The following is a 15448-nucleotide window of genomic DNA, read 5'->3' as shown; positions in this document are numbered from 1 at the left end:
TCTGGTCCTTGGGATCTCTGGTTCCCACAGCCAAGTGCTAAAGCACCACTATGGGAGGAGCTTCCACTAAATGTTCTTCCTCCTTGGTGGTCATCCTAGAATGATCTGGGCAGCTCCCTTTTGTATTGAGGCAGAAATTGGAATATGCCCAGCACTGTCTGAGGAGCAGGACTTCCGCCACTCAATGTGGTGTTAACTCTTTCTTGCCTTGTGAGAGATATGCATAACCCCATCACACTGCCCTAGATTTCCAGTGTATACTTGCATGTCACTTAGCTGATCGGCACCTCAGTTACCCAGCTATAAAATGGAAATTCCCCATCTCGCAGTGGTGTTGAGAGGATAAATGCATTAAAGATTATAAGGCAATTGCATACTAGGGAGCTGGGAGACACATGCGTCCCTGCAGCGCTGAATTCCATGGATTGGCTATGTAAAGAAATATTTTCCTTCATTACTTCTAAGATTTTGTGTGATTTTTTTAATATTCCAGAATAGCATAAAAAAGAAAGCAATTATCTTGTTCCCCTATGTCCTTTGTGATGGACCCCCCAGGGGGGCCGTACTGCCGAGAGGGAGGCCCCGCACCCCACAGCAGGGACGGCAAGCCAGCATCCCGGCAGGTCGGGGTAGTCCCGGCCTTCGATTCAGCAAGACCGGGGCCAGGCGGAGGAACGGTGCAGGCCCACCCCAGAGAGCTGGCGCAAGGAGGCTTGGGGGGGGGGGCTCCCAATGTCCCGCCCGACGTCCCAGAACGGGACTGCGCAGGGGTGGCACAGCACCGACGCCCGACGTCCACCCCCGGGCCGTTTGTAAAGCAGCCCATCAGAGGCAGAGGGGGGGATGCACGGAGGAGGCAGCTCCAGCCAGCCTGAAGGCAGGAGGGTTTGCCCCCACGCTGGAGCAACGGAGGTGGGGCCCGCGGGCCACCGGAGCACTGATGTAGACTGGAGGCGGAGCAAGTAGGGTGGTGGAGGGTAAGGCCTAGCGTCGGTTCCCCAGGCCAGATCACCAGGGAGGGGGATAGGAAGCAGCCCGGGGTGGCATGCCTCTGGCACCCGGGGACAGACGCGTTTCGGGATTAACCCCCCCCCCCCGTCCGTCGTGCAAGGGAAGCATCACACCCTGCACTTAGGGCCCCAGGCTGGGACCCGGTGGAGAGGGTGGGCCCGGGTCCCTCTTCCTCAGTAAGCCAGAAACCCAACCCAGCTACTATGCACTATTTCTGGACTAGACTTCAGGGCATTGGACCCTACTCAACCTTTTCATAGGGGGATTCACGGGTTCACTGAACCCCCTTCCTGATCCGGGAGGAGGAGATCGCACCCAAGGACCTGCCCCGAGGGCAAGAGGACCAAAGAACCAGATCCAAGTCAGGTGGCAGTCCGCTGAACCCCCCCTTCCGAGTGGGAGGGGGTGGTCGCACCCTTAATACCCGTCACACCTTCAAAACATCAATACCCCACTTATGCCCTTTGACAAGGGGTACAGTTTCCAAGCTAGCTCTGCTGGACAAATATAACCCATGATTGCACCCTGTCTTCAAGCATCTCAGTAATTACTCCACCACTACCTTTTCAAACAGGAAAGCATCCCCTGTTGCAGGTTTATTTTTCATGGTCCAAATAACTCTGCCCACAGCCTTAAAACAAAACTTGGTGGCCCAAAGTCATTGGTCAAACACTTTTTATCTTTGCCTGAGTCTTCAGGTACTCTATTTCCTTTTCCTTGGCATGAGCTGCAAATTCCTTCATAAATGAAGGAGTCAACCAAAACAATATCTTTCCAGCCTGGGATAATTACAATGTTTTCATATTCCGAACCTGCCCTCTCTGAGCCAACTTTCTTTCCAAGTGGTTTCAAGCAGCTTCCCAACTAGTCTCTTTTTGATTCCCAACCTTGTAATCAGCACAAGAGCCAACTTTCCTCCCACAGCTCTCTTAGGAGCCTTCCCCTAGTCTCCTCTTCCAGCCTGATTCTGGGATGGCTGTTTTGTAGCTTCCTCCCTTTTTTAGGTACCTGGCTGTAGCTCTTATCTTGTAACTCAGGTGTTGCCTAGCCTTCATTAAGCCCCACCTACTCATCAGGATTGGTGGTCCAGCTTCACTTGAAGGTACCAGCCACCCTGTGACTAGTCCTCTTTACCATTTATTCCAAGATAAACAACATTAAATTTCATGTTCTCATCTACACAGTGGCGCTATTTTGGGATAATCTGTTGTCCTGAAATAGCATTCTGCACATCTTAATAGCACATCCATTATTTCAAAATAATTCAAAATAACGGGCCTCTTACTCTGGCTTCCCATAAACCTTGTTGAACAAGGATTAAGGAAGTCAGCAGAATAGAGATTTATTTTGAAATAAGTGCTGTGTAGACTTCAAATTGCTTAGCTTATTTTGAGGTATGCACCAAACAATAATATTTTTTTATGCAGAACACCTAAAATTTTCTTCAAAAAAAATTGTTGTTGGACAAAAAAAAAAAAAAAAAGACAAAAACAAAGTAGTAACAAAAACTAAGAAGAGGTCTCGGCACACCTGCGAGTTGTTCATGGAACACAAGTGTTCCGCAGAACATAGCTTAAGAAACACTGGTGTAGACATACCCTGGCTGTATAAATCCAGCAGACAATATATAAATGGAAGCAGTTTAACAAAAATCCTTCAACAATTTTAGAATGTGTGGTGGTGTGAATTTGAAAAGTAGTAAACTCAAGTTTCTAAGAAAGCATTACGATCAAGAGGAAAAAATTATTTCAGTGCCCTTTAGTTGGCCAATGCACCCTTAGTAACACATTTTTGAATCATGATGCTTGTAAGTGATTCATTTTCAAACTCTTTGGCTGATGGCATCTACAGCAGCCTCATTATACTTTAAAATGCCAATTTCAATATTGATTAGTAAATTAACTACTCAACATTTATTTGTATTTGTTCCAGTAACTGTCCAATACATTAAGTTGACATTAATGTGAAAAATCTCTCTTCCACCTTCCTCCGGTATGTTCAAAGCTTTAAGACACACGGAAAAAGTGCCAGTGTAAGCAACAATTTGAAATAAAAACGGGGACTCATATATTCATTATAAATATCTGACAAATTAGAGAGATTCTTTTAAAAAACAAATCAAGCTTTTTTAATTAAAAGAAATTATGAAAATGTTTTAATCAATATTTCTAGAATGCCTCTTTCCTCTTATACTGTGAAATATTAGCTTGGAATTGGTACCATGTAACAAAAATTGATCTAAACTGCTGTTTACATCACAGTGCAAAATGCAGACCTCATGAGGAATCCACCAAATTTGGATTCAAAGATTGGTCCCTTTATCCTCAGGTCAAAAATACTGGGAATAGAATGGAGGTAGCATGCTTAACTCGATGGGCAAAGAGATTTTGCACCTAGATTGACTCAGATAAATAGTCAGTGCAAATTTGGGGTCACTGGAGGTGATATTGGGAAAGAAAATGAAGCGTTAGAAAAATCCTTCCTAAACAAAGGAGAAAATTACTCACCTGTGTAGTAACTGATGTTCTTCGAGATGGTTGTCCCAGTGGGTGCTCCACTTTAGGTGTCTGCATGCCCTGCACTCTAATTCAGCAATCCACAAGACAGGAAAACCTTTCAAAAAGAATTCTATTGACTGCCTGAAGATCTTATGGTACATAAAAATGCCCAACATAGCTCAAACTTCAAGAAAATTCATTGGGTCACTGTGCAAACTTAAAATTCTGACAAGGCCATATCAATTTGTACAAACTAGATCCATGGAAAGGATAAATATTACCAAATCCTCACAAATATATAACCAAAATACCCAGGCTCAAACAGTGTCTGTACCTACAAAGCTCAGAAGTATTATTCAGTGGACAATCAAAAGTAAGAACAACAAAACAATATAATTTTGGTTTTAGCTCGTTAAGCTGTTTTCGATAGAACATAAGAGAAGCCATACTCAGTCAGAAAAAAGGTCACTCTAGCCCAACATCTGGTCTTCCAATAGCGGCCAATACCAGGTGCCCCAAAGGGAATAAACAGAACAGGTAATCATCAAGTGATTCCTCCCCTGTCACCCATTTCCAGCCCTGACAAACAGAGATGGATGGCGAAGACCAAAAAATGAATTCCAATTTGAAAATTGGCCTCACAACATGTTTCTTGTATTTAATAACTATGTCCATGTCAGAAGGTTTATGAACATCTCTGCACAATCTCACATTTTATCTGTAATGTCCTGACATTTTTATAGCTAACTATACACATTTTTATATAATTAATTTGAGAACAGAATATGCAAGTTGAAGTGCTTTTGCAAAATGATTTAGCTCAAGCAATAAAATAGCTTCAGGGTAGAGGGTTTTCTCAAATAAGAATACTTTTATAAATGTAAAATTGGCGCTATAATGATCAGATGCCACATACAAGAGATACTTTCCACTAGCTATACAAAAATAATGTAATTTTAAAGGGTACACTTTTCAGACTGGCTATGAGAAAAAACAATTAATCTAGAACTGATAAATTTTGTAGCAGTCACATATTCATCCTACAGAGGGCAGGCAGTACATTACAATGAGAGTTTTGAATTCTTACTTTTAAGAGGAGACTATCAGAATAAAAATTGTGTGTTTGGTTTTATTATTTTTTTAAAGTCTGTTACTAGTAATATTTCGGTGACAGGAAATGGAAAATGTAAGCTAATTTATTTCCATCATATATCTTGTTTATTTGCTATTTGCATTTTACTCAACTGGAACAGAGAAACTATTGAGTTTCATATTCTGCTTTTCATGTGGTAGCACAATAATCACATTATTTGGCTTCCTAATCCTACAAAATGGTTTTTAAATCTACTTTTAAAGGGGTTTTTTAATTAAAAAAAAAAAAAGCTTTTAATTTTACATACACATTTACATTAGAACAACCATACTAGGTCAGACCAATGGTCAATGTAGCTCAGTCTGTCTTCCAGCCAATATGAAATGCTTCAAAGGCAATGAACAGAACAGGGCAATTATTATTTCTAGTCACTTTATGTTTTATAAAAACATTTTTAAAAACATATCATAATTGCTGAGTCTAAACAAATTGGCAGCATCTTTCATGTATTTTTACAACATCTTTATGTTTCAAACTATTGCATGAAATTTTATTTTGATTCATAACATGTAAATATGTTTTAAAACTAAAGAGGGAGAGAATTCCAAAAAAAGGCACTAAAGAAATACACAGAAACTGTCAATCAACATATATATGCAGATTTGGAAACAGTATACATCACCATACAGACACACAGGAATGCCCATCTTTTATAACTAAGCAGTCTAACAAAAGCGCAAGACAATATGCCATGCCTGAACTTGATGCTGTTGTTTCAGTGCATGTTGCTACTATCATCCAAAATGACTCGAGAAAAAGTGACTCCCAGTGCAAAAAGGAAGTGTTTAAGTTTACATTTCCATACAATTCCGCATGAACTTGTGGAATTATCTTCTATGAGGGGGATAACATCTCTTGGATATTGCTAGAAGTAGGTCAGTATCTAAGACTTGATAATTTTGCAGAATGCCGACAAGCCAATGGACAAGAGAATGATCATCAAATTTCAATCAGATGAAAGTCAATTTCCAAGAAGAGTACACTAATATTTCCTAACCATTTGCATCTCATTTCCTGTCAGCAAATTTCACATTGATGGAGTCTCCAGGAGTCAAAAGTCCATGGGTTTTGGCCTTGACTGGTTTAGTTTGGGGAGAAATTCTGATCTCAAAATTTTGAAGCAGCTGGAAAGAGACATATGCTGAAATTAGAAAGCTTATAAATTGATTAAATACAAATGTATAATTCTATAAACAGAAAACCAGTAATACACCTTAGAGTTCACCACTACCACTAACTTTGCTGTCAGTTCCAGTGAAATGCTTAACATGCTTTGTCTATAACAAGGGCGGGGAACCTTTTTTGGGTTGGGGACGACTGACCCACAGAAAAATCAGGGGCTGCACACAAGTGAGAAACAAAAAAAATCCACCCCTCACCAATGTGGACTTCCCAATGCTGGGGAGAAGCCCCAAGCCTCAGGGGCTGGATCCAGGCAAGCCGAGGGCTATATCCAGCCCCGGGCCTTAGGTTCCCCACCCTTAGTCTATACGGAAAATGAAACATGGAGTCAGGACGAAGGCCATGTTTGACAAACATGCTCTGCTGGCACAATGAAACTCTCTACAGTAAGAAAAGCTTGTCAGTGCAAAAGACAAAGATTTTTCATAAACTGGCCTAAAATTGTGGAATGAACTTCCAAAGGAACTAAAGACTGTCCACCATCCTCTTTAAGTGAATGGCATACATGTCTGATCTTGCCTTCACTAACAAATATATAGCATGAAAAGTATTCCAAAACATAATATTCCATTGCACACACTTTTTCCCCTTAGCAGAGGATGGAGCTACAGAATATAACAGATGTTAGTCACACTCCTTAATGTAACTGCTCATATAATAAAGTGATGAGCATTATTCAAAAACCTATACAGAACAGAACAGCAATGGCAGGGTGTCATTTCGTCGGATATTTCGTCGGTGATTCTACGGATATTAAACCACTGCATTGACATCTCCACTAAAGCAGCACGAGAACCAGAACATGGGAGAAACAGCAATTTATTTGAAATGCTACAGCGTATTACATAAACGTATTATGAAGCACATCTGAGTAGATCAATTGTGACTGTGAAATCATGGTAAAAAATAAGAGACATTGCAAACCCTTGTGTTTTAATTTCTCAATCTGATCCAAATCTTTTGGGGAATTCTTGGAGATGGAAACAAAGTAGGGGTTGACGGGAAAGACTTATTTGCCTCAAGAAGAAATACAAAAATAATCTATATATAACAGTAAAAAGAATATACTGTATGAAGAAGCCTGAAAAAGCCTCTGCATGAGCAGAGAAAACATGAAGCCAGTGGATGTTTGGTTTGAATGTTGGTTATAATGGTCTGCCTCAGTCTCATGATTACAAACCTACTTCACTTTCTGGTAAATGCTCCACTGTTCTCAATACATTTAACTCAAATCCTATAACTGAGTTAAAAAAAACCTGTAATATGCCAAAGGAGTCTTTCACTTAAAGGTTCCAATTGATTTATGAAAATCCTTCTATACTAAAGTAATTGTTTCCTTAGTAATCTTATTGGATGGATTTTGCTTGTACTTTAACTAGGATTTACAATGTTTATTTCTGAAATGTAGCTTTTTATTCACATGCTTAATTCTAAGCACATGTACTCTTAATTAAAAAGAATGCAAGATCAAGACTACTCAACATTCTTTAAACAAAGCTTTTCTTAATTAAAAAGATGCACAAAGGCGGTTTCTATATTAAAGAGCTGATACTAATATTTTTCTCTTCTTATGACACTGTCACAGATTACTCACCTGAATCAGTGCAAGGTGAATTTCCAATTCTGCAATTCTTTTTCCTATACAACTGCGAATGCCATAACCAAATGGGATGGAACCGAAATTGTCCACCCTATCCATATTGTCTTTCCGCAGCCAGCGCTCAGGTCGGAATTCATTTGCCATTGGGAAATTCTCTTCCTCGTATGATGTAGCATAATGACAGAGTGCTAACTGGGTCTGAGAAAACAGTTAACATTTTATTTTTAATTAATTCTGATAAGTGTAATAATAATAATAATAATAATATACTTACAATTTCTGTAATATGAAATATAATGAGAAAAAGATGTAGAAATTACATATCTGAATTTTCATTTGAGTTTTCATAAAGAGTAGGTATCTCAAAATTAGATTTCCTTCTCATTAGCTCAAATTATATCATCTTCAGAAAACTTTTAGGCTCAGTAAAAGATACCTCATGAGCACCCATAGGGACATACATCCAGAAGAACTTCCGTTACTGAATTTAATACCCCAAATTACACTAATTTATAAAAATAATTGAGGGTATGTCTACACTACCCCGCTAGTTCGAACTAGCGGGGTAATGTATGCATACCGCACTTGCTAATGAAGCCCGGGATTTGAATTTCCCGGGCTTCATTAGCATAAGCGGGGAGCCGCTATTTTTAAATCCCCGCTGCTTCGAACCCCGTGTAGCGCGGCTACACGGGGCTCGAACTAGGTAGTTCGGACTAGGGTCCTATTCCGAACTACCGTTACTCCTCGTGAAACGAGGAGTACCGGTAGTTCGGAATAGGACCCTAGTCCGAACTACCTAGTTCGAGCCCCGTGTAGCTGCGCTACACGGGGTTCGAAGCAGCGGGGATTTAAAAATGGCGGCTCCCCGCTTATGCTAATGAAGCCCGGGAAATTCAAATCCCGGGCTTCATTAGCAAGTGCGGTATGCATACATTACCCCGCTAGTTCGAACTAGCGGGGTAGTGTAGACATACCCAGACTGTGTGCTGTATTTGTGAACAGCCTTCTCTTTCTAGGATACTGAACAATAAAACCAAAACAGAGAGACTCAAAGGGTGAGAACCAATCCATCTCATAAGGAAAACATATTTACATCAGGATTCAAGGAAAAAACAGTCAATTATAAACATTATTTTTCACTTAAATGAACACTATTATAAATTTCTTTCCTATGATGTCCGTTCTTGCGCAAAAACTTGTGGCATGTCTACACTGCACACACATTCTTTCGCAAATAAATTTACAGTAAAGTGTCAGAAAATAAGGCTTCTTGTACAAGAGTTATTCCTCTCCCCACGAGGAATAAGCCCTCTTGCGCAAGAAGGTAGTTTGGATGGGCAACAAGGGTTTCTTGTGCAAGAGACCATCCACACTGCCGTGGATGCTCTTGTGCAAAAGCACATGGCAGTGTGGACGTGCTCTTGCGCAAGAATTTTTGCACAAGAACTCTTGCACAAAACAGTTCTTGTGCAAGAAGCCTGCAGTGTAGACATAGCCGTGTACTTTTATCTTAATGCAAGACTTTTTTATACATAGAGCACACATCTATCCGGTTTGGTCTAGGGGTATATTTATCCTGCTTCAGCATGGCAAAGATGAGAAAATGACCTTTTGAAGTCTTTTCCACACCAACATTTCTATGATTCTATGAAGAAAATCTGTTCCACCCTCTCTGTAAGACCATTACACTACTCACCCCTTTAGGTATAAAGTATCCTCCAATAACTAAGTCTTCTTGCGTCACTCTGCCATTTCCTGGCAATACAGGGAATAACCTACAGACAAATGTTAATGTGGGATTCAGAATTTATAATTTTTTTAAATTTACAAAGTTTTACAAAGGAGTCAGTTTAGATATCACATTAACATACACTCAGAGTGAAATGACTGTAGCAAGTCTGGATTCTGTTGAGGACCAAAAGAGTGCGAGGGGCGGCAACTTGGTCTGTCTGGGTATAAGATTAGTTGCTAGTATATCTGTAGGTCTAATTTTAGCACTGCCAGTGAAATAATCAGAGACAAGATGAGGGAGGTAATATCTTTATTGGACTAAATTATCTTTTTTGGACCTGAAGAAGAATTTTGCATAAGCTCAAAAAACCTGTCTTTTTCACCAACAGAAGCCAGTCCAATAAAAGGTATCACCTCACTCACCTTGTCTTGCTAATATTCTGAGGCTCACACAGTAAAAATACTGAAAAAAAATTGAAATAATGGGTAGCCTTAAGCTGATCCATTAATCTCTCTGCCTCAGTTTCTCCATCTTTGAAATAGGGATAATGATAATTAGGGTCAGAACACAACTGACCCCTATAAAAATAACTATAGGGCAGTACGAAAGAAACCCCTCATTCAGGAACCAGATATAGCTGCTGTCATTTTACTTCCATGAGTGGAGCTATCTACCTCTAAAAGGGAGAAATAGGCTATGTATCCATGGCCTCAGTTATTGTAGTAGTAGCACACTCCCCCTGTATTCCCTGAGGCACAACTTCTCCAGAACTTCTGCTCAGGTAGTGTGGCTTCACAGTCCCTCATGGTGACCAGTGCGCTAATGACACAATCAAGCTCTTTAATTATCTGCCTTACAGGAACACTGTGAGTGTTAATTAGTTAATATGTATACAGCACATAGAAAACAGAGCATTATGTATGTGCTATGTATTGTATTACATTTTTCAGAATGCACTGGGTATACTGGTAGTACAAGGAATACAAGTAGTAGCAGCTACCACCACCAATAGCAACAACAGAATACATATTTTAGCTAGGACAATATAACTAGAAAATAACTGGCAGACAACTGGAAGTTGATAATTAAAAGTTTCACTTACCTCAGGGTTTCTTTGAGCAGGGCTCTAATCATTGGCAATTTGGGGACATCATCTGCAGTAGGAACTTCATCTTTTCCCAAGTTATTGACTATCTCTTCATACACAGATTGCTGGACTTCAGGATGCTTTGCCAACAAGTATGTAGCCCAGGACAAAGTGAAAGAAGTCTAACAAAGAAATGGCCAACATCATCAGGAAAAAGGGGGGCAAATAATAAAATTAGCTACAAATATTTAATTTGATGCCAGGAAAAACGATTTTCAACTAAGGATTCACTAGGTACACACACACACACACACACGCAGAGTTATAAAACAAAAGAACTATGAGTAACATCTGGGATTCCAGGTGTGGAATCCGTACATCATCCTCACTTTTCCACCTGGAAAAACACACACCAGAATTACCGCTCCTCCATATTTGTACTAGTGAAAGATCAAAAAGGAAAAAGAAAAGGAAACTAAAAAAATGCTATATGTAATATAAAACCTATAAACATAAATGGATTAAATTAATAGCTAGTTCTCAGTCACTGCTCCCAACAAAAATAATCTGTAGGATGCAGAAAGACAGAATGCTATTTGGACCATTTCCACCCACTGTAAAGACATTATACCTTCCTCACAGAATCCTAGTAATGATAACACTGACACAACCATTTCGAGGATTATATCTCCTCATTTAATAATTGATGCTGTAACACAGTTTGAATTTTCCAGCACTTGGAAACTACTGTAGCACAAATATGACATAATTCTACTTCTCATGGAAAGTTTTCCTGTCAGTGCTTAAGGGGAGTGTGTGTATAAATCAGGTGTTAAAACAACCTAAAAGAAGAACTCACCATTTTACTCTCTTCATAAATAAGCTATTTCCATTACAATGGCACATTCAAAGAAAACAAATCACACATTTATTAAACTGATGATCATGAAAGACTACAGAATTAGGCATTTGAAGGGACATGGATATATTACAAAATGCAAGTCTTGAATGTGGTTTGCCCTGCATAACCATACAAAGGTAGGGATAGGACACAAGAACAGGAGCCAAGGCCATGTCCTCCTCCACAGCTGCTAGATGACTGAAGCTGGCGCAGGTGTATGTGTTTGGGGGGGAAGAGCACGTTACAGCCAAAAAACCCACACACCTGCTTTCCTCAGAACTTCTCTCCACAGACAGAATAGCCCCACTGCTCACTGCTTCAGTATCCCTTGGCAAACATGGCAGTTTATTTTTTTAAATAGATAACACCTTACATTACTAAAAGCGAATTTTCATTATTCATATGGTTTGAGTTTGCATTTCTCTCATCTTATATAATGAAAACAAGACTATTCAATTTCACTTTTTCTATAGTTAATTGGAATTTTGGGGTTGCAAACAATGTACAGGTAAACAATTATGGAATATTTTTGTTAGTATAATTTTGCAAAGTTGGAATTAGAGAGCAAATTTGACATGACCATGGCCTTTGTAGTGTGTATTTGTAAAAACAAGACACAGTGCTGAAAATCTTGTCCCCAAATGTGTCTACTCTGCAGTATAAGATCAGGATTAATAGAACTTCAGTTAGAAGACCAGAGATTCGATTACCCAGGGCTTGATCATCTATACTCATTTGTAACCCCAAGCTAGGAATTGTTGAATCCTGGGTCTTAATCTGGGGCGTTAGTGTCTACACTGTATTATGCAAACCCAAGTCCAGCCACACTATCTCTGACTTTCTTGTGCCCACCCAAAATGTGTATACTCTAGTCCTTTGTTCATGGTGCAGAGTGGGAAAACTTCATTGGCCACCAAAAGACTGTTCACTGGTCAAAGAAAGTTGGCTGGTGGGGTTGTGCATTACTTTCTGTGGACTTCCTGCACATAAGTTCAGTGGGGTTGCATTTACTCTGCAAAGCAATAGGGCTTGAATCACAAGACCCAGCTTGACTCAGATTCAGACCCTCCAGACCTGTGACTGACTCTGGGACAGAGCTTTGGGTTAGTATGATTTGCATGTTGAGGGAAGAGAGATTAGGCTTGAGCCAGAGTCCAAACCCTGTAGGGTAGACATATCCCAAGAGTCTTCCTTTTAGTCCTCAATCCCAATAACGTCCTTCCCTAGTGCTCAGTTCTGGGCTGCGCCTCTCTGAAGAGGTTGACAGTTGTGTCAAACTACATACAGGAGTTATTGTGATATAAACAGTGTCTCCTCTCAGGTTCCCAGCTCCTTCACATCCTCTTCAAAACTGGCTCTGTACTATAACAGCCAAATAACAGCTTTGCAAATTTATTCAAAGTCTTTAATAATCCTTGTAAACTCTTTCAGTTTTCATCATGTTCAGGTTCTAAAAGGGGGGAAGCCAAAAGCTCAGGTTTCTCATGTGAAATAATCGTTGCCAGTTGAGAAAGCTGTGTAAATGCAAACAGAGACTCTGTTGTCATGAAGCAGTACACTGCCCTTTTGGTTTAAGGAAAACTCTCTCACTTTAAAAATGGAAAATTAGGACTCTGAAAAAACTAAATGGGATGAATAAATTGTGGCTTAAAAAAAACAAAAGCAACAAGCTCACCATGCTCATAAGCCTCTGGAAAACTTAATTAATGGAGTAATTCTAAATACAGAAATAAGTCTTTATAAATGCTTTTTATTCTGGGGCCAATAAAGTTTCTTCCACCCCCACCCCCCCAACCATCCCAAATCCCTCCACACTGCTTTCAGACCCAGATAAAGCTGAATCCAATTAGCAGCAAATGAGCTCTATTTTATTTCAAGCTTGCTGGCAAACAAGTTTGTATGTCTTCATTAAACCCTTCTATGCTTGATCCAAAAAGCTTGCATAATTACAATCTCTAGCACATAGCTCATTTATATCTCTGTGGATGAACCGAATCCTAGGATGCAATTCTCAGCTGTGCTGAGCCTATGCTGTGGGGCAGGGAAGGGAAAGAGGGGGTTCTAAAACCACGTTTATGCTGTCCCAATCTTTAACCCATTGGGATGTTCTAACTTGAACTGCCTAGAAATGGCTCCTTAGGCATTATGTGCATTATACTCTAGTCTCACTGCCCCCATCCAGCCCCATCCTTGCCTTGGAATGCCCCCACCAGACCCCATCACACCATCTGGGCTGGAAGGGCTGGCCGAAAAACGGCACAGAGTTCAGGCTTCCTCCATGCTAGGGACTCCACATCATCCCCTTAACACCTGCTCTAAGGTCCCCTTGATATCCGTCTAGTAGTGCAAAAGATCTTATCTAAATATAGCTATTTTTTTAATAAAGACCCTTAATACTGTTGCCTATTTCAGTTTTTCTGATGGGACAATAAATATTTATTTTATACCCAAACTAGAAAAAGAGAATTTAAGAAAAAGAAACAAATACATATATTTCTGTTAATTAGTTTCCCACAGGAAATGGTGGAAGCCCAATTACAAGAAGTTAAAACTTAAATTACACTAAAGAATATCTTTTGGTTTCAGTGGATGGACTATGTAAACTAGGACATAGTAACGATGAAAAATTATGATTCCATGATTCATACTAGGGATGTGAATATGTAACCCAGTGTTTCCCAATTTTATTTGGGCTAAGGAACCCTTTTAAACTCGAAAGAATTTTGCGGAACCCCTAATAACAGTCTTATATATGGAGCTGAAAAAGTAGACCACAAATAAGTAAGGATAATGATAAACAAATGCTAAACAGGTCATGATATGTAGAATAATCTATCATAGTCAATTTACAGAACTTTCTGGGTGTCTGGCTGGTGAGTCTTGCCCACATGCTCAGGGTTTAGCTGATCACCATATCTGGGGTCGGGAAGGAATTTTCCTCCAGGGTAAATTGTCAGAGGCCCTGGAGGTTTTTCGCCTTCCTCTGTAGCATGGGGTACAGATCACAGCTGGAGGATTCTCTGCATCTTGGGGTCTTCAAAGTATTTGAAGGCTTCAATATCTGAGATATAGGTGAGAGGATTATTCTAGGAGTGGTGGGTGAGATTCTGTAGCCTGCACTGTGCAGGGGGTCAGACTAGATGATCATAATGTCCCTTCTGACTTTAAAGACTATGAGTCTATATTTGTCACGGTTAAATTTTTAAATACAAGAAATCACGTGACTATACTGAAGTAAAGTATTTGCGAGAGCATTGCCTGCACACTCCTATACAAGCAACTGGTTTGACAGCTGAAGCTTCAACTTTGTCCAACACGGCACTAGTATATTCATATTCAGTCACCCATGTGATCCATGTTCCCAGAGAGTGAGTACGGGGATTTACGGTGGTATATAACAGGCGATCGCACCACTGACCGACTGCGCGCGCAGTGCTGAGTAGTGACATCATCGTCCCCACTCTTTGGAGAAGCTGGCATTACACAGGGACACTTATCATGGCAAACACAAATGAAAATTGTTTTCAATAACATTCATAAATGCTTAAATATTAAAATTTGTTTTAAATCATAAAATGTTATTGTAATGGAATTTTCTTGCGGAACCCTTATTTTCACTTTGCAGAACCTCAGCGTTCCGTGGAACACCATTTGGGAAACACTGCTTTAACCAGTTAAATGGTAAGCCTCACCCTGGATGGGGGATGATTATTGGCTCTGGTTAACTGGTGGGCAGGGGACTACTCCGGGCCTGCTGCGGGCAGGGGTACTACAGCCTGCCCAGAGCAGCCCCTATCTACGGCAGGATCAGTCCGGTCCTGCTACAGGCAGGGGCTGTCCAGCCTGGTCGCAGCACTACCCCTCCGCCACCAGCTTCCCCTTTAATTGGTTAACCAGTTAAACATTATGTTTAACTGGGTAAACCAATGAAACAGGATTTTACATCTCTAAATCATACTTGTAACTTATGATGTACAAAAACCTTTACACAGCACTGGCGCTAGGTGGCAAATGGACTGAATTTATATAGCAATCAGATTTTCCAAACAGAAAATGATATAATAATGAGCTTACTGTGTCCACTCCTGCCAGAAGCATTTCAGTCATATTGGCATAGATCTCTTCCACTGTAAGCTCTTTACTCATTAGGAGATAAGTGAGTAGCCCACCTTTTACTTCTTCTCCTTGGTCCAATTGGGACTGAATATCCTTTATTTTGTTGTCAACGTGGATTTGACCTTTTAAAATTACAATAAATAAATAAATAAATAAATAAATAAA

At 40.1% G+C, this 15448-nt stretch overlaps 1 protein-coding gene across 2 annotated transcripts in view; it reads right to left on the bottom strand.

Moving 5' to 3' along the window:
- Positions 1-3518: 3518 nt before the first annotated feature.
- Positions 3519-15448, bottom strand: part of CYP27C1 (cytochrome P450 family 27 subfamily C member 1) — a 35668-nt gene continuing 23738 nt past the window's right edge. For both annotated transcript variants that reach the window (XM_006124737.3, XM_025185481.2), the window contains exons 5-9: positions 15242-15405; positions 10282-10448; positions 9144-9222; positions 7439-7642; positions 3519-5786 (exon numbers count right to left, since the gene is read on the bottom strand). In XM_006124737.3, the coding sequence (XP_006124799.1) occupies positions 5670-5786; positions 7439-7642; positions 9144-9222; positions 10282-10448; positions 15242-15405 (731 nt within the window). In that variant the 3' untranslated portion in view covers positions 3519-5669. The remainder of the gene's footprint in view (positions 5787-7438; positions 7643-9143; positions 9223-10281; positions 10449-15241; positions 15406-15448) is intronic.

Source organism: Pelodiscus sinensis, chromosome 7 (assembly GCF_049634645.1).
Source record: "Pelodiscus sinensis isolate JC-2024 chromosome 7, ASM4963464v1, whole genome shotgun sequence".
NCBI classification, from domain to species: Eukaryota; Metazoa; Chordata; order Testudines; family Trionychidae; genus Pelodiscus; species Pelodiscus sinensis.
Note: the sequence above shows the minus strand (reverse complement) of the source record. Positions and strands in the feature narration are given on the sequence as shown.